The sequence below is a fragment of the Hydra vulgaris genome, chromosome 01 (assembly GCF_038396675.1).
Source record: "Hydra vulgaris chromosome 01, alternate assembly HydraT2T_AEP".
Taxonomy (NCBI): Eukaryota; Metazoa; Cnidaria; class Hydrozoa; order Anthoathecata; family Hydridae; genus Hydra; species Hydra vulgaris.
The window spans coordinates 52,771,523-52,786,794 of record NC_088920.1 but is presented as its reverse complement, the minus strand read 5'-3'; the positions used below and the strand labels follow the sequence as shown (position 1 = coordinate 52,786,794).

The 15,272-nt window shown below is 40.7% G+C and overlaps 10 protein-coding genes across 10 annotated transcripts; 6 read left to right on the top strand and 4 right to left on the bottom strand.

Moving 5' to 3' along the window:
* Window positions 1-210: 210 nt before the first annotated feature.
* LOC136074535 (histone H3) lies at window positions 211-621 on the bottom strand. Its single transcript, XM_065786867.1, has one exon. It carries the CDS (start codon window positions 619-621, stop codon window positions 211-213), a length of 411 nt encoding a protein of 136 aa, XP_065642939.1.
* A 498-nt stretch (window positions 622-1,119) lies between these two features.
* Window positions 1,120-1,431, top strand: LOC136074534 (histone H4). Its single transcript, XM_065786866.1, has one exon. It carries the CDS (start codon window positions 1,120-1,122, stop codon window positions 1,429-1,431), a length of 312 nt encoding a protein of 103 aa, XP_065642938.1.
* Window positions 1,432-2,289: 858 nt separating this feature from the next.
* LOC136074533 (histone H2B, gonadal-like) lies at window positions 2,290-2,694 on the bottom strand. Its single transcript, XM_065786865.1, has one exon. The coding sequence runs from the start codon at window positions 2,692-2,694 to the stop codon at window positions 2,290-2,292; it is 405 nt and encodes a 134-aa protein (XP_065642937.1).
* A 294-nt stretch (window positions 2,695-2,988) lies between these two features.
* On the top strand, window positions 2,989-3,381 carry LOC136074532 (late histone H2A.2.2). Its single transcript, XM_065786864.1, has one exon. The coding sequence runs from the start codon at window positions 2,989-2,991 to the stop codon at window positions 3,379-3,381; it is 393 nt and encodes a 130-aa protein (XP_065642936.1).
* A 2,976-nt stretch (window positions 3,382-6,357) lies between these two features.
* LOC136075430 (histone H1.0-A-like) lies at window positions 6,358-7,044 on the top strand. The gene has a single exon (XM_065788571.1). It carries the CDS (start codon window positions 6,426-6,428, stop codon window positions 6,996-6,998), a length of 573 nt encoding a protein of 190 aa, XP_065644643.1. The 5' UTR covers window positions 6,358-6,425; the 3' UTR covers window positions 6,999-7,044.
* A 719-nt stretch (window positions 7,045-7,763) lies between these two features.
* On the bottom strand, window positions 7,764-8,174 carry LOC136074531 (histone H3). Its single transcript, XM_065786863.1, has one exon. It carries the CDS (start codon window positions 8,172-8,174, stop codon window positions 7,764-7,766), a length of 411 nt encoding a protein of 136 aa, XP_065642935.1.
* A 498-nt stretch (window positions 8,175-8,672) lies between these two features.
* On the top strand, window positions 8,673-8,984 carry LOC136074530 (histone H4). The gene has a single exon (XM_065786862.1). It carries the CDS (start codon window positions 8,673-8,675, stop codon window positions 8,982-8,984), a length of 312 nt encoding a protein of 103 aa, XP_065642934.1.
* An 858-nt stretch (window positions 8,985-9,842) lies between these two features.
* On the bottom strand, window positions 9,843-10,247 carry LOC136074529 (histone H2B, gonadal-like). The gene has a single exon (XM_065786861.1). The coding sequence runs from the start codon at window positions 10,245-10,247 to the stop codon at window positions 9,843-9,845; it is 405 nt and encodes a 134-aa protein (XP_065642933.1).
* Window positions 10,248-10,541: 294 nt separating this feature from the next.
* Window positions 10,542-10,934, top strand: LOC136074528 (late histone H2A.2.2). Its single transcript, XM_065786860.1, has one exon. The coding sequence runs from the start codon at window positions 10,542-10,544 to the stop codon at window positions 10,932-10,934; it is 393 nt and encodes a 130-aa protein (XP_065642932.1).
* Window positions 10,935-13,890: 2,956 nt separating this feature from the next.
* Window positions 13,891-14,574, top strand: LOC124810084 (histone H1-delta-like). The gene has a single exon (XM_065788570.1). It carries the CDS (start codon window positions 13,956-13,958, stop codon window positions 14,526-14,528), a length of 573 nt encoding a protein of 190 aa, XP_065644642.1. The 5' UTR covers window positions 13,891-13,955; the 3' UTR covers window positions 14,529-14,574.
* The last annotated feature ends 698 nt before the right edge of the window (window positions 14,575-15,272 follow it).

Sequence of the window (15,272 nt, the reverse complement as noted above, 5' to 3'; positions counted from 1 at the left end):
CCTAAACATCTATGTCGCGCATCGTCGTAGAGAGGTCTAATACGCACGCTAGAGGTGTGACCATATTTTATTGAACACATTTGGGTTCATTGAAAAGCCTCAGTGGCGTACTGGGCCAAGTAGCGTAGCCACACTACCGCGGTCGAAGCCGAATACGTTTTTAACAGATTTGTGGCTATGAAAATAGCCGTTTTGTGAATAAGGAAGTTCTTAAGCTCGCTCTCCTCTGATTCTTCTCGCCAACTGAATGTCCTTGGGCATAATGGTGACACGCTTTGCGTGGATGGCGCACAGGTTGGTGTCTTCGAAGAGGCCGACTAAGTAGGCTTCAGACGCCTCCTGAAGGGCCATGACGGCGGTGCTTTGAAAGCGCAAGTCGGTCTTGAAGTCTTGCGCGATTTCGCGTACCAATCGCTGAAACGGCAGTTTTCTGATGAGGAGCTCAGTTGACTTTTGGTATCTTCGGATTTCCCTGAGAGCTACGGTACCGGGTCGGTATCTGTGCGGTTTTTTCACTCCGCCGGTAGCTGGGGCACTCTTCCTTGCTGCTTTCGTTGCCAACTGCTTTCGAGGCGCTTTGCCACCGGTCGATTTTCTGGCAGTTTGCTTTGTTCGGGCCATAGTCGATGAATTGCACTGCTTTCGAGATAGCACTAGTTCAAACTAATTCGCTGGTTTGTTGACGCGTTAGAGTTTAGCGCCTTTATAAGACTGCATCAATTTGATTGGCGCTTAGAAAGTGCTTTTTGATTGGCTCAAAAAAATGTGCAAAAACTTTGGCCTCTTTTTGCTAAAAAAAGTGAACGCCGCGGGCTCTGATTTGGCACTTTCTCTAGCTTTTAGTTTTACTTTCAAGCGTTGCGTTGATAAAGCGGACGTAATCAGTTTATTATTTCGTTAGTTCGCTTCGCGTTTCGTTTTTGTTTTTTTTATGCAATTAGTTAGCTGATCAAAAGTTGAAAATATCTGCGTGAACGTACACAACAATGAAAAAGCGCGCCTTTATTTTTGCGCAGTCAACGTGTTCGCATTGCTTCCATCTATGTCGGGTTAGCTTCGACGTGCAATAAAAAGTACGGAAACCGCGCCAGCAGTTAGCATTCAACTGAACAATTCAACATGTCTGGTCGTGGTAAAGGAGGAAAAGGTCTCGGCAAAGGTGGTGCCAAGCGTCATCGCAAGATATTGCGTGATAACATTCAAGGCATCACAAAGCCCGCTATACGTCGTCTAGCTCGCCGAGGTGGAGTCAAGCGTATCTCAGGGCTTATCTACGAGGAAACTCGAGGTGTTCTGAAAGTCTTTTTGGAAAATGTGATTCGCGACGCTGTGACTTACACGGAGCACGCCAAGAGAAAGACTGTTACCGCCATGGACGTCGTCTACGCTCTAAAGAGGCAAGGACGCACATTGTACGGATTCGGCGGATAAACTCTTCGGCAACAAAAACGGCTATTTTCATAGCCACAAATCTGTTGAAAACGTTTTTATCTGGCATGTGTACATGTAGAAAAACAAATCTACGTTTGCGATGATTTGTTTGCGAAGTTGAAACATGATTGTTTGCGAAGTTGAAAAGACGCTATTATTATTATTATTATCTTTTTTTTTTGTATTATTATTGTTATGATTTTTTTGCATCGGTTTTGCTTGATTTCAACCGCCTTTGCTTTTCAGTTGAGCCTTGCCAAGCCGTTATTTTGTCATTTATTATTGCGTGGCTTTTCAAAGATGCGTGATATTTACATCTGCATAGGCGAAATTAATTTTTTAATTGAAAAACTGAAGTTATCAATCTTAACCTCGACAGTATGCAGATAAACAAAACGTCAAAGGTCGAATGAAAAAAATCAATTTCAACGTCGCTTAAGTTAAGCAAACTTGTTTTAAGTTTAAAACTAATAACAAATGCAATGTAGCGAAAAGCTTGTTGGCGTAAACAAAATTTCTAACCTAAAGTTAATGAAACTTTGAAAATCAGATAATACACTTTAGGCGCTCATCGCCTTTGTAAATTTAACATCTTGGCAAATAAAAAAAAAAATAATAAAAAAAGTATAGGCATGCATCTGGTTGCAATAGTATAGGGCGGACGCATCCGGTTGCAATTGAATTTTGTTTCTTTTATTAAGTCATTTTTAAAAACAAGGGCGAGAAACATACTTTTAAGTTTACAGAATGTTTGTTTTCACGCTCAAAGTGTATCACAGTGTGTCTTGTTCTAATGCGCACAACGCCGTTTTTTAAAAGATTTGTGGCTATGAAAATAGCCTTTTTGTAGTAGCGCAACTACTTGCTGCTCGTGTACTTGGTAACAGCTTTGGTGCCTTCGCTCACTGCGTGCTTCGCCAATTCACCGGGAAGTAAGAGGCGTACGGCGGTTTGAATTTCACGCGAAGAGATTGTAGACTTTTTGTTTTGAAGGGCGAGTCGCGAAGCTTCAGACGCGATCCTTTCGAAAATGTCGTTCACGAACGAATTCATGATGCTCATCGCTTTGGACGAAACTCCGACATCGGGATGCACTTGCTTTAACACGTTGTAGATGTAAATGGCGTAGGACTCGCGTCTCTTCTTCTTGCGTTTCTTATCTCCTGTGCCGGCGATCTTGCCGCCTTTTTTGCCAGCTCGTTTTTCACCCTTTTTGGCTACCTTGGGCGCCTGCTTTCCTCCTGCTTTCGGAGCGTCAGACATTTTTACAATCGGATTGATATCGACTAATTCTGGCGCGCAGTTGAACGCCTTACTGATTTATGGCAGAGTTGTGCTCTCCAATTCGAGTCCGTTTGTGATGCGGCGCGCCAAGACGATTGGCTCGCGCCAAACCATTGTTTCGGAAAACGCTGTTTTTCTATTCGTCGAAATTTTGTCCATTTTGAGAGCATTACTTTTAAATAACTAAAGACAAACGAATAGAGCTCATTCAAAACAAAACTCGTTACTCACAATTTTGTCTGTTGCTTCGCGTTAACAACAAAGAAATCTAAAATGTCAGGACGTGGCAAAGGAGGTAAAGCTAAAGCCAAGGCAAAGACACGATCTTTCAGAGCCGGCCTTCAGTTTCCCGTTGGTCGCGTTCATCGATTTTTACGCAAAGGTCATTACGCTAACCGCATCGGATCAGGCGCTCCAGTTTACTTGGCTGCTGTTTTGGAGTACCTGTCCGCTGAGATCTTGGAGTTGGCTGGTAACGCTGCTCGAGACAACAAGAAAGCCAGAATCGTTCCTCGTCACTTACAGCTCGCTGTTCGCAACGACGAGGAGCTGAACAAACTGTTGTCGGGTGTAACCATTGCAAGCGGTGGTGTGCTGCCAAACATCCAAGCCGTTTTGCTGCCCAAGAAGAACGAAAAACTTCCAAAACCAGCAGCGGCCAAGTAAACGGTGGAGCTGTTTTCCAAAAAGGCTATTTTCATAGCCACACATTTGTCAAAAACATTTTTGCGTGAACGAAAACGACTCCAGAACTTATTTGGAGTTTTGGTGTTTTTATAAATTACTTTTTGCTTTTAAGTTTTACCTCGAGCGTGTACTTTTTCAACAGACAAACGCTTCTCAATCAATTGTTAACACATAAGTTTGTAAAACTTTTATTTTGAAAAGCTCCTTTTTCATACTTTTGGGCTCGCGTCGCTTTTTGCGATGCATCCTTGACTGACACCTTGAACACAGAAAACTTTGTTGCCTTTGATGTGTTCGGAGTTTATTTCGAACGACGAAAAAACCTTTGATCCGCCTTAAGGTTACTTACAACGTTTTTTGTTAGTTTTATGACAACTTTTATTGCGCTTTTGGCAATATTTAAATGCGTGGCGCTAACAAAATTCTGCAGAAAGCAACCGATTTTTAGTTTGGTTTTTTTCCCCGATTAGTTTTCTTTTTTTTCTTTCTTATCTGGCTTATTGATACCGTTATGAACATGCCAAAGTTTCAGAGTACAGTATAGCTTTAACGTGTCTGTCTCGAAAAGAACAAAAATAAACAGTTGGACCCGCTCAAGATTGATTATTGAGTCGATAGCGTTTCTTCGGCTCCTTTTTCAGATGATAAAAGCAATCAAGTAGATCACTAGCTGTCGAGTGGGTAATAATAATGGCAGAACAAAATATATAGTCCCGGATCGGCTGAAGAGTATCTCTTCGGTGCATAGAGGAATCTTTCACCAGACAATCAGTTAGATCACTAGCTGTCAGGCAATAAAATGTCACATGGGTAAAATGTGTGAACAGACAAAATGTTTCTAAATTCAATGCAGAGTTTCTTTTTCGCAACAAAAAGTGTTCATTTTAACAACTGATAAAGGCCACCGACTAGATCACTCGCGGTCAAATTGTGGAAACGTGTAAACAGACAAAAAGTTCTAAATTCAATCCAGAGTTACTTTTTGAGACCAAAAAAAACGGGTGAAATGTGTGAACAGAAAAAATGTCCTGCATCCGCTCCGAAGTTTCTTTTTAGTCCATAAAGTGTTCTTTTCGACAAGATCGCCAGCTGTCAAATGGGTGGCCTATTTTACGAGATTGCCTCACTAACTTTCTAATGGCAGAAATAAGTGAACGAAAATAAAGTGCCCCCGATCTGCTACAGAGTTACTTGTTAGTCCATAGACTGCGAAACTTAAAAACAATCGACTAGATCGCCAGTTGTCAAATGGGTGGCCGAACTTACGTGATCGCCAAGCGTGGCACTTTTGTTGCCATTAAGTTTACAATTACGCTTCCTGCGATATTTTCTGTTCTTATTTTTTGTTTTTATTTATTTGATTTTAATTATTATTATTGTTGTTGTCGTTATTATTGTTATTATTGTTATTAATACCTGATTCTACTTGAGATCAGTGTTTGCGCAATCCATATGATAACTAGAACTTGTCTATCTGGAAGAGAAAAACTATAGTCATGTATAGTCACTGTAATTGGCAGTTTGATCGCCAAACACGGCTTTTTAACATTTGACAACAGTTACTTCTGCATCTGTAGTCATTTATCATTTTTTTTTGTTTCTGCCAATGGTAAAACAAACTAATTATGCACCGCAAACAAGCTCGTTTTTGTCACTAGTCATCGTATTTGTGCCAAAAAACAAGGGATGACAAAAAAAAGAAAGAAAAAAAAAAGAGTGGCTTTTTTTAAAACGAAGAGTTTTTCCAATGGTGTCGCTTTAAAAAATTTTTTTTTTGGCTCTAACGATTAAAGGTGACCTGCAGGCCTTAGTTTAATAGCATTAGTTTGTTTCAAAAGTGTCGCTTTTGCTAAAGAAAATGACAAAAAAGTTCAAAATATAACGTGTCCGTGCTCCAAGTGTTGATTTCCATTGTCAGCTAAATGGGATTTAGTACAGAAAGATTTTAGAACTGTTATATATTTATATATTTTGAACTGTCATATATTTGTATCCGAGTGCCTCACTTGCATTTCACCGTGATACAACACGTTTCCCACAACATGGCGTCAACATTAAAAGAATCACAAACAAAACTCGTCTTATAGTCATGTTTTTTGTTTGTTTGTTTCTTCCTGTTGTTGTTGTTGTTGTTGTTGTTGTTGTTGTTGTTGTTGTTGTTGTTGTTGTTGTTGTTGTTGTTGTTGTTGTTGTTGTTGTTGTTGTTGTTGTTGTTGTTCAAAACACATGGATACTGTCATTGTTTTTTTTTGGATGGAATTTCTCTTTTGTATATACAACAAATGCTACATTTAAAGTAATGCGGCAGATAAATAAAATGAAAGAGTAAACGGCTCGGCGGTTTACTTAAACATCGGTCTAGCAGAATGGTCCGATAAACTGCCAAGCAGTTGAATATCAGCGCAATTTCGAAATAAATGCGGCGAAATGATCAGTACTCCGCTTACGCACCTCCTCGCGGTGACAAGAAGTTGTAAAAGTACGGAGGCACGTGGTGCAAGTCTAATCATTTTTCTCACTGTCGCGCGTGTTTGTGTCGCTTGTTACTCTGCTGTCTAAGCAACATCTATAGCTTGGCAAACGTAAAACGTTAGTTTTTCCTCTTCCCGTGTTGTTTGTTTATATTTAGAAGCAAATTTGGTTTGATCAAGGTCAACTTTACCTCGGTTTTCTTTTGACGCGCGCGCTTGTTTGCTTTTGACAGAGCGGATTTTTATCGTTTTGAGCGCATATCTATCGCTAGCGAAACGCTATCGAACGGAAACGAACGAGTTTGTTGAGCGTCACTATTCTACAGAAGATTTTTCGAAGAAATGCAGTTTCTAGCAGTAGAGCTACGTGAACGCTGGACGTCTCCCTGTAGACACGAAAACACAATTTGCAGCTCGACGGAGTAGCTGAAATTTTAGGATAGTCCTCTACAGTCCGCACAAACTCGGCTAGATAAAGAAAAACAACTTTGCGATGCAGACATTTGAAAGATAAAACTAGCTAAGCTGCAAAGTTTGTGTGATAACTAGAAAATGAGTGAAGTCGCATCTCCAAAAAAGATCGCAAAGAAATCGGCTCCCAAAAAGCCTGCTGATCATGCTCCGTACAAGGCCATGATTGTTGATGCCATCAATTCGCTTAAAGAACGCAAAGGATCGTCCAGACAAGCCATCGCTAAGCACGTTAAAGCCAACAACAAGGTAGGCGAAAATGTCGATTCGCAAGTGAAGATCAATCTTAAGCGAATGGTCGTTGCCGGTGAGCTGGTACAAGTGAAAGGTGTCGGCGCATCCGGTTCGTTTAGAGTTGCTGCCAAGCCTAAAGCGGCTAAGAAGAAAAGTCCTGCTGCAACCGTTAAAAAAGTGAAGAAAGAAAGCAAAGAAGTAAAGAAAAGCACGCCGAAAAAGAAGGCCGCTCCGACAAAAAAGGTAACAGCAGCCAAAGAAAAAGCGAAAAAACCGAAAGAAAAGGCAAAGAAGACGCCAGTGAAAAAGAGCGCCCAAAAGCCGTTGGCAGCAAAAAAACCTGCTGCCAAGAAAGCCAAAGCAACTCCAAAAAAGAAAGTCGCAGCGAAAAAGACCACCGCCAAAGTCGAAAAGAAATAAGTTCGGCTTGCCCTTTTCATGTTAAACGGCTATTTTCATAGCCACACATCTTTCTAAAAACACGAGCATAGGCATAGAACAGATAAGGATTTGTTCGTTGTGATAAAGTCTGTGCGTTGTCGACGAAGCCCGTATACGTACATATTTACAACACGACTTTGTTACGAAAAACGCTCACTGTTTTCATCAAAGAGTCGTTCTCGAACTTACGTCACTTTTGCAAGTTGTGTATCGTACGCGTAATAGAAAATTTTATTAGGCACATTTTTCTTGATACTTTCTTGATTGTCATGTCTATCGTATCAACGTTTATATTTTTGCAATGAAAGAGCGTTTTTGAAAGTCCATTTTTTTTTTCTGGAGTTTCAGTAACTTAAAATTAAATCGGCAAAAACAGGTAGTAGGATCAGGAAAACCCATATAACACTAATGGCAGACACGCTGAATTGCGCTAGCAGTTTTTCTTCCGCAAAATCTCCGCCGTGTGTTATCCAGAAATAGCTTGATCTCCTTTTTTGTGGCCGTCGCAGAATTACTAACGTTCTCACAAGTGAACCTAAACATCTATGTCGCGCATCGTCGTAGAGAGGTCTAATACGCACGCTAGAGGTGTGACCATATTTTATTGAACACATTTGGGTTCATTGAAAAGCCTCAGTGGCGTACTGGGCCAAGTAGCGTAGCCACACTACCGCGGTCGAAGCCGAATACGTTTTTAACAGATTTGTGGCTATGAAAATAGCCGTTTTGTGAATAAGGAAGTTCTTAAGCTCGCTCTCCTCTGATTCTTCTCGCCAACTGAATGTCCTTGGGCATAATGGTGACACGCTTTGCGTGGATGGCGCACAGGTTGGTGTCTTCGAAGAGGCCGACTAAGTAGGCTTCAGACGCCTCCTGAAGGGCCATGACGGCGGTGCTTTGAAAGCGCAAGTCGGTCTTGAAGTCTTGCGCGATTTCGCGTACCAATCGCTGAAACGGCAGTTTTCTGATGAGGAGCTCAGTTGACTTTTGGTATCTTCGGATTTCCCTGAGAGCTACGGTACCGGGTCGGTATCTGTGCGGTTTTTTCACTCCGCCGGTAGCTGGGGCACTCTTCCTTGCTGCTTTCGTTGCCAACTGCTTTCGAGGCGCTTTGCCACCGGTCGATTTTCTGGCAGTTTGCTTTGTTCGGGCCATAGTCGATGAATTGCACTGCTTTCGAGATAGCACTAGTTCAAACTAATTCGCTGGTTTGTTGACGCGTTAGAGTTTAGCGCCTTTATAAGACTGCATCAATTTGATTGGCGCTTAGAAAGTGCTTTTTGATTGGCTCAAAAAAATGTGCAAAAACTTTGGCCTCTTTTTGCTAAAAAAAGTGAACGCCGCGGGCTCTGATTTGGCACTTTCTCTAGCTTTTAGTTTTACTTTCAAGCGTTGCGTTGATAAAGCGGACGTAATCAGTTTATTATTTCGTTAGTTCGCTTCGCGTTTCGTTTTTGTTTTTTTTATGCAATTAGTTAGCTGATCAAAAGTTGAAAATATCTGCGTGAACGTACACAACAATGAAAAAGCGCGCCTTTATTTTTGCGCAGTCAACGTGTTCGCATTGCTTCCATCTATGTCGGGTTAGCTTCGACGTGCAATAAAAAGTACGGAAACCGCGCCAGCAGTTAGCATTCAACTGAACAATTCAACATGTCTGGTCGTGGTAAAGGAGGAAAAGGTCTCGGCAAAGGTGGTGCCAAGCGTCATCGCAAGATATTGCGTGATAACATTCAAGGCATCACAAAGCCCGCTATACGTCGTCTAGCTCGCCGAGGTGGAGTCAAGCGTATCTCAGGGCTTATCTACGAGGAAACTCGAGGTGTTCTGAAAGTCTTTTTGGAAAATGTGATTCGCGACGCTGTGACTTACACGGAGCACGCCAAGAGAAAGACTGTTACCGCCATGGACGTCGTCTACGCTCTAAAGAGGCAAGGACGCACATTGTACGGATTCGGCGGATAAACTCTTCGGCAACAAAAACGGCTATTTTCATAGCCACAAATCTGTTGAAAACGTTTTTATCTGGCATGTGTACATGTAGAAAAACAAATCTACGTTTGCGATGATTTGTTTGCGAAGTTGAAACATGATTGTTTGCGAAGTTGAAAAGACGCTATTATTATTATTATTATCTTTTTTTTTTGTATTATTATTGTTATGATTTTTTTGCATCGGTTTTGCTTGATTTCAACCGCCTTTGCTTTTCAGTTGAGCCTTGCCAAGCCGTTATTTTGTCATTTATTATTGCGTGGCTTTTCAAAGATGCGTGATATTTACATCTGCATAGGCGAAATTAATTTTTTAATTGAAAAACTGAAGTTATCAATCTTAACCTCGACAGTATGCAGATAAACAAAACGTCAAAGGTCGAATGAAAAAAATCAATTTCAACGTCGCTTAAGTTAAGCAAACTTGTTTTAAGTTTAAAACTAATAACAAATGCAATGTAGCGAAAAGCTTGTTGGCGTAAACAAAATTTCTAACCTAAAGTTAATGAAACTTTGAAAATCAGATAATACACTTTAGGCGCTCATCGCCTTTGTAAATTTAACATCTTGGCAAATAAAAAAAAAAATAATAAAAAAAGTATAGGCATGCATCTGGTTGCAATAGTATAGGGCGGACGCATCCGGTTGCAATTGAATTTTGTTTCTTTTATTAAGTCATTTTTAAAAACAAGGGCGAGAAACATACTTTTAAGTTTACAGAATGTTTGTTTTCACGCTCAAAGTGTATCACAGTGTGTCTTGTTCTAATGCGCACAACGCCGTTTTTTAAAAGATTTGTGGCTATGAAAATAGCCTTTTTGTAGTAGCGCAACTACTTGCTGCTCGTGTACTTGGTAACAGCTTTGGTGCCTTCGCTCACTGCGTGCTTCGCCAATTCACCGGGAAGTAAGAGGCGTACGGCGGTTTGAATTTCACGCGAAGAGATTGTAGACTTTTTGTTTTGAAGGGCGAGTCGCGAAGCTTCAGACGCGATCCTTTCGAAAATGTCGTTCACGAACGAATTCATGATGCTCATCGCTTTGGACGAAACTCCGACATCGGGATGCACTTGCTTTAACACGTTGTAGATGTAAATGGCGTAGGACTCGCGTCTCTTCTTCTTGCGTTTCTTATCTCCTGTGCCGGCGATCTTGCCGCCTTTTTTGCCAGCTCGTTTTTCACCCTTTTTGGCTACCTTGGGCGCCTGCTTTCCTCCTGCTTTCGGAGCGTCAGACATTTTTACAATCGGATTGATATCGACTAATTCTGGCGCGCAGTTGAACGCCTTACTGATTTATGGCAGAGTTGTGCTCTCCAATTCGAGTCCGTTTGTGATGCGGCGCGCCAAGACGATTGGCTCGCGCCAAACCATTGTTTCGGAAAACGCTGTTTTTCTATTCGTCGAAATTTTGTCCATTTTGAGAGCATTACTTTTAAATAACTAAAGACAAACGAATAGAGCTCATTCAAAACAAAACTCGTTACTCACAATTTTGTCTGTTGCTTCGCGTTAACAACAAAGAAATCTAAAATGTCAGGACGTGGCAAAGGAGGTAAAGCTAAAGCCAAGGCAAAGACACGATCTTTCAGAGCCGGCCTTCAGTTTCCCGTTGGTCGCGTTCATCGATTTTTACGCAAAGGTCATTACGCTAACCGCATCGGATCAGGCGCTCCAGTTTACTTGGCTGCTGTTTTGGAGTACCTGTCCGCTGAGATCTTGGAGTTGGCTGGTAACGCTGCTCGAGACAACAAGAAAGCCAGAATCGTTCCTCGTCACTTACAGCTCGCTGTTCGCAACGACGAGGAGCTGAACAAACTGTTGTCGGGTGTAACCATTGCAAGCGGTGGTGTGCTGCCAAACATCCAAGCCGTTTTGCTGCCCAAGAAGAACGAAAAACTTCCAAAACCAGCAGCGGCCAAGTAAACGGTGGAGCTGTTTTCCAAAAAGGCTATTTTCATAGCCACACATTTGTCAAAAACATTTTTGCGTGAACGAAAACGACTCCAGAACTTATTTGGAGTTTTGGTGTTTTTATAAATTACTTTTTGCTTTTAAGTTTTACCTCGAGCGTGTACTTTTTCAACAGACAAACGCTTCTCAATCAATTGTTAACACATAAGTTTGTAAAACTTTTATTTTGAAAAGCTCCTTTTTCATACTTTTGGGCTCGCGTCGCTTTTTGCGATGCATCCTTGACTGACACCTTGAACACAGAAAACTTTGTTGCCTTTGATGTGTTCGGAGTTTATTTCGAACGACGAAAAAACCTTTGATCCGCCTTAAGGTTACTTACAACGTTTTTTGTTAGTTTTATGACAACTTTTATTGCGCTTTTGGCAATATTTAAATGCGTGGCGCTAACAAAATTCTGCAGAAAGCAACCGATTTTTAGTTTGGTTTTTTTCCCCGATTAGTTTTCTTTTTTTTCTTTCTTATCTGGCTTATTGATACCGTTATGAACATGCCAAAGTTTCAGAGTACAGTATAGCTTTAACGTGTCTGTCTCGAAAAGAACAAAAATAAACAGTTGGACCCGCTCAAGATTGATTATTGAGTCGATAGCGTTTCTTCGGCTCCTTTTTCAGATGATAAAAGCAATCAAGTAGATCACTAGCTGTCGAGTGGGTAATAATAATGGCAGAACAAAATATATAGTCCCGGATCGGCTGAAGAGTATCTCTTCGGTGCATAGAGGAATCTTTCACCAGACAATCAGTTAGATCACTAGCTGTCAGGCAATAAAATGTCACATGGGTAAAATGTGTGAACAGACAAAATGTTTCTAAATTCAATGCAGAGTTTCTTTTTCGCAACAAAAAGTGTTCATTTTAACAACTGATAAAGGCCACCGACTAGATCACTCGCGGTCAAATTGTGGAAACGTGTAAACAGACAAAAAGTTCTAAATTCAATCCAGAGTTACTTTTTGAGACCAAAAAAAACGGGTGAAATGTGTGAACAGAAAAAATGTCCTGCATCCGCTCCGAAGTTTCTTTTTAGTCCATAAAGTGTTCTTTTCGACAAGATCGCCAGCTGTCAAATGGGTGGCCTATTTTACGAGATTGCCTCACTAACTTTCGAATGGCAGAAATAAGTGAACAAAAATAAAGTGCCCCCGATCTGCTACAGAGTTACTTGTTAGTCCATAGACTGCGAAACTTAAAAACAATCGACTAGATCGCCAGTTGTCAAATGGGTGGCCGAACTTACGTGATCGCCAAGCGTGGCACTTTTGTTGCCATTAAGTTTACAATTACGCTTCCTGCGATATTTTCTGTTCTTATTTTTTGTTTTTATTTATTTGGTTTTAATTATTATTATTGTTGTTGTCGTTATTATCGTTATTATTGTTATTAATACCTGATTCTACTTGAGATCAGTGTTTGCGCAATCCATATGATAACTAGAACTTGTCTATCTGGAAGAGAAAAACTATAGTCATGTATAGTCACTGTAATTGGCAGTTTGATCGCCAAACACGGCTTTTTAACATTTGACAACAGTTACTTCTGCATCTGTAGTCATTTATCATTTTTTTTTGTTTCTGCCAATGGTAAAACAAACTAATTATGCACCGCAAACAAGCTCGTTTTTGTCACTAGTCATCGTATTTGTGCCAAAAAACAAGGGATGACAAAAAAAAGAAAGAAAAAAAAAAGAGTGGCTTTTTTTAAAACGAAGAGTTTTTCCAATGGTGTCGCTTTAAAAAATTTTTTTTTTTGGCTCTAACGATTAAAGGTGACCTGCAGGCCTTAGTTTAATAGCATTAGTTTGTTTCAAAAGTGTCGCTTTTGCTAAAGAAAATGACAAAAAAGTTCAAAATATAACGTGTCCGTGCTCCAAGTGTTGATTTCCATTGTCAGCTAAATGGGATTTAGTACAGAAAGATTTTAGAACTGTTATATATTTATATATTTTGAACTGTCATATATTTGTATCCGAGTGCCTCACTTGCATTTCACCGTGATACAACACGTTTCCCACAACATGGCGTCAACATTAAAAGAATCACAAACAAAACTCGTCTTATAGTCATGTTTTTTGTTTGTTTGTTTCTTCCTGTTGTTGTTGTTGTTGTTGTTGTTGTTGTTGTTGTTGTTGTTGTTGTTGTTGTTGTTGTTGTTGTTGTTGTTGTTGTTCAAAACACATGGATACTGTCATTGTTTTTTTTTGGATGGAATTTCTCTTTTGTATATACAACAAATGCTACATTTAAAGTAATGCGGCAGATAAATAAAATGAAAGAGTAAACGGCTCGGCGGTTTACTTAAACATCGGTCTAGCAGAATGGTCCGATAAACTGCCAAGCAGTTGAATATCAGCGCAATTTCGAAATAAATGCGGCGAAATGATCAGTACTCCGCTTACGCACCTCCTCGCGGTGACAAGAAGTTGTAAAAGTACGGAGGCACGTGGTGCAAGTCTAATCATTTTTCTCACTGTCGCGCGTGTTTGTGTCGCTTGTTACTCTGCTGTCTAAGCAACATCTATAGCTTGGCAAACGTAAAACGTTAGTTTTTCCTCTTCCCGTGTTGTTTGTTTATATTTAGAAGCAAATTTGGTTTGATCAAGGTCAACTTTACCTCGGTTTTCTTTTGACGCGCGCGCTTGTTTGCTTTTGACAGAGCGGATTTTTATCGTTTTGAGCGCATATCTATCGCTAGCGAAACGCTATCGAACGGAAACGAACGAGTTTGTTGAGCGTCACTATTCTACAGAAGATTTTTCGAAGAAATGCAGTTTCTAGCAGTAGAGCTACGTGAACGCTGGACGTCTCCCTGTAGACACGAAAACACAATTTGCAGCTCGACGGAGTAGCTGAAATTTTAGGATAGTCCTCTACAGTCCGCACAAACTCGGCTAGATAAAGAAAAACAACTTTGCGATGCAGACATTTGAAAGATAAAACTAGCTAAGCTGCAAAGTTTGTGTGATAACTAGAAAATGAGTGAAGTCGCATCTCCAAAAAAGATCGCAAAGAAATCGGCTCCCAAAAAGCCTGCTGATCATGCTCCGTACAAGGCCATGATTGTTGATGCCATCAATTCGCTTAAAGAACGCAAAGGATCGTCCAGACAAGCCATCGCTAAGCACGTTAAAGCCAACAACAAGGTAGGCGAAAATGTCGATTCGCAAGTGAAGATCAATCTTAAGCGAATGGTCGTTGCCGGTGAGCTGGTACAAGTGAAAGGTGTCGGCGCATCCGGTTCGTTTAGAGTTGCTGCCAAGCCTAAAGCGGCTAAGAAGAAAAGTCCTGCTGCAACCGTTAAAAAAGTGAAGAAAGAAAGCAAAGAAGTAAAGAAAAGCACGCCGAAAAAGAAGGCCGCTCCGACAAAAAAGGTAACAGCAGCCAAAGAAAAAGCGAAAAAACCGAAAGAAAAGGCAAAGAAGACGCCAGTGAAAAAGAGCGCCCAAAAGCCGTTGGCAGCAAAAAAACCTGCTGCCAAGAAAGCCAAAGCAACTCCAAAAAAGAAAGTCGCAGCGAAAAAGACCACCGCCAAAGTCGAAAAGAAATAAGTTCGGCTTGCCCTTTTCATGTTAAACGGCTATTTTCATAGCCACACATCTTTCTAAAAACACGAGCATAGGCATAGAACAGATAAGGATTTGTTCGTTGTGATAAAGTCTGTGCGTTGTCGACGAAGCCCGTATACGTACATATTTACAACACGACTTTGTTACGAAAAACGCTCACTGTTTTCATCAAAGAGTCGTTCTCGAACTTACGTCACTTTTGCAAGTTGTGTATCGTACGCGTAATAGAAAATTTTATTAGGCACATTTTTCTTGATACTTTCTTGATTGTCATGTCTATCGTATCAACGTTTATATTTTTGCAATGAAAGAGCGTTTTTGAAAGTCCATTTTTTTTTTCTGGAGTTTCAGTAACTTAAAATTAAATCGGCAAAAACAGGTAGTAGGATCAGGAAAACCCATATAACACTAATGGCAGACACGCTGAATTGCGCTAGCAGTTTTTCTTCCGCAAAATCTCCGCCGTGTGTTATCCAGAAATAGCTTGATCTCCTTTTTTGTGGCCGTCGCAGAATTACTAACGTTCTCACAAGTGAACCTAAACATCTATGTCGCGCATCGTCGTAGAGAGGTCTAATACGCACGCTAGAGGTGTGACCATATTTTATTGAACACATTTGGGTTCATTGAAAAGCCTCAGTGGCGTACTGGGCCAAGTAGCGTAGCCACACTACCGCGGTCGAAGCCGAATACGTTTTTAACAGATTTGTGGCTATGAAAATAGCC

Bases quoted from the DNA above. Each gene is read 5' to 3' on its own strand.
- LOC136074535 (XM_065786867.1), bottom strand. From the start codon at position 621: ATGGCCCGAACAAAGCAAACTGCCAGAAAATCGACCGGTGGCAAAGCG.
- LOC136074534 (XM_065786866.1), top strand. From the start codon at position 1,120: ATGTCTGGTCGTGGTAAAGGAGGAAAAGGTCTCGGCAAAGGTGGTGCC.
- LOC136074533 (XM_065786865.1), bottom strand. From the start codon at position 2,694: ATGTCTGACGCTCCGAAAGCAGGAGGAAAGCAGGCGCCCAAGGTAGCC.
- LOC136074532 (XM_065786864.1), top strand. From the start codon at position 2,989: ATGTCAGGACGTGGCAAAGGAGGTAAAGCTAAAGCCAAGGCAAAGACA.
- LOC136075430 (XM_065788571.1), top strand. From the start codon at position 6,426: ATGAGTGAAGTCGCATCTCCAAAAAAGATCGCAAAGAAATCGGCTCCC.
- LOC136074531 (XM_065786863.1), bottom strand. From the start codon at position 8,174: ATGGCCCGAACAAAGCAAACTGCCAGAAAATCGACCGGTGGCAAAGCG.
- LOC136074530 (XM_065786862.1), top strand. From the start codon at position 8,673: ATGTCTGGTCGTGGTAAAGGAGGAAAAGGTCTCGGCAAAGGTGGTGCC.
- LOC136074529 (XM_065786861.1), bottom strand. From the start codon at position 10,247: ATGTCTGACGCTCCGAAAGCAGGAGGAAAGCAGGCGCCCAAGGTAGCC.
- LOC136074528 (XM_065786860.1), top strand. From the start codon at position 10,542: ATGTCAGGACGTGGCAAAGGAGGTAAAGCTAAAGCCAAGGCAAAGACA.
- LOC124810084 (XM_065788570.1), top strand. From the start codon at position 13,956: ATGAGTGAAGTCGCATCTCCAAAAAAGATCGCAAAGAAATCGGCTCCC.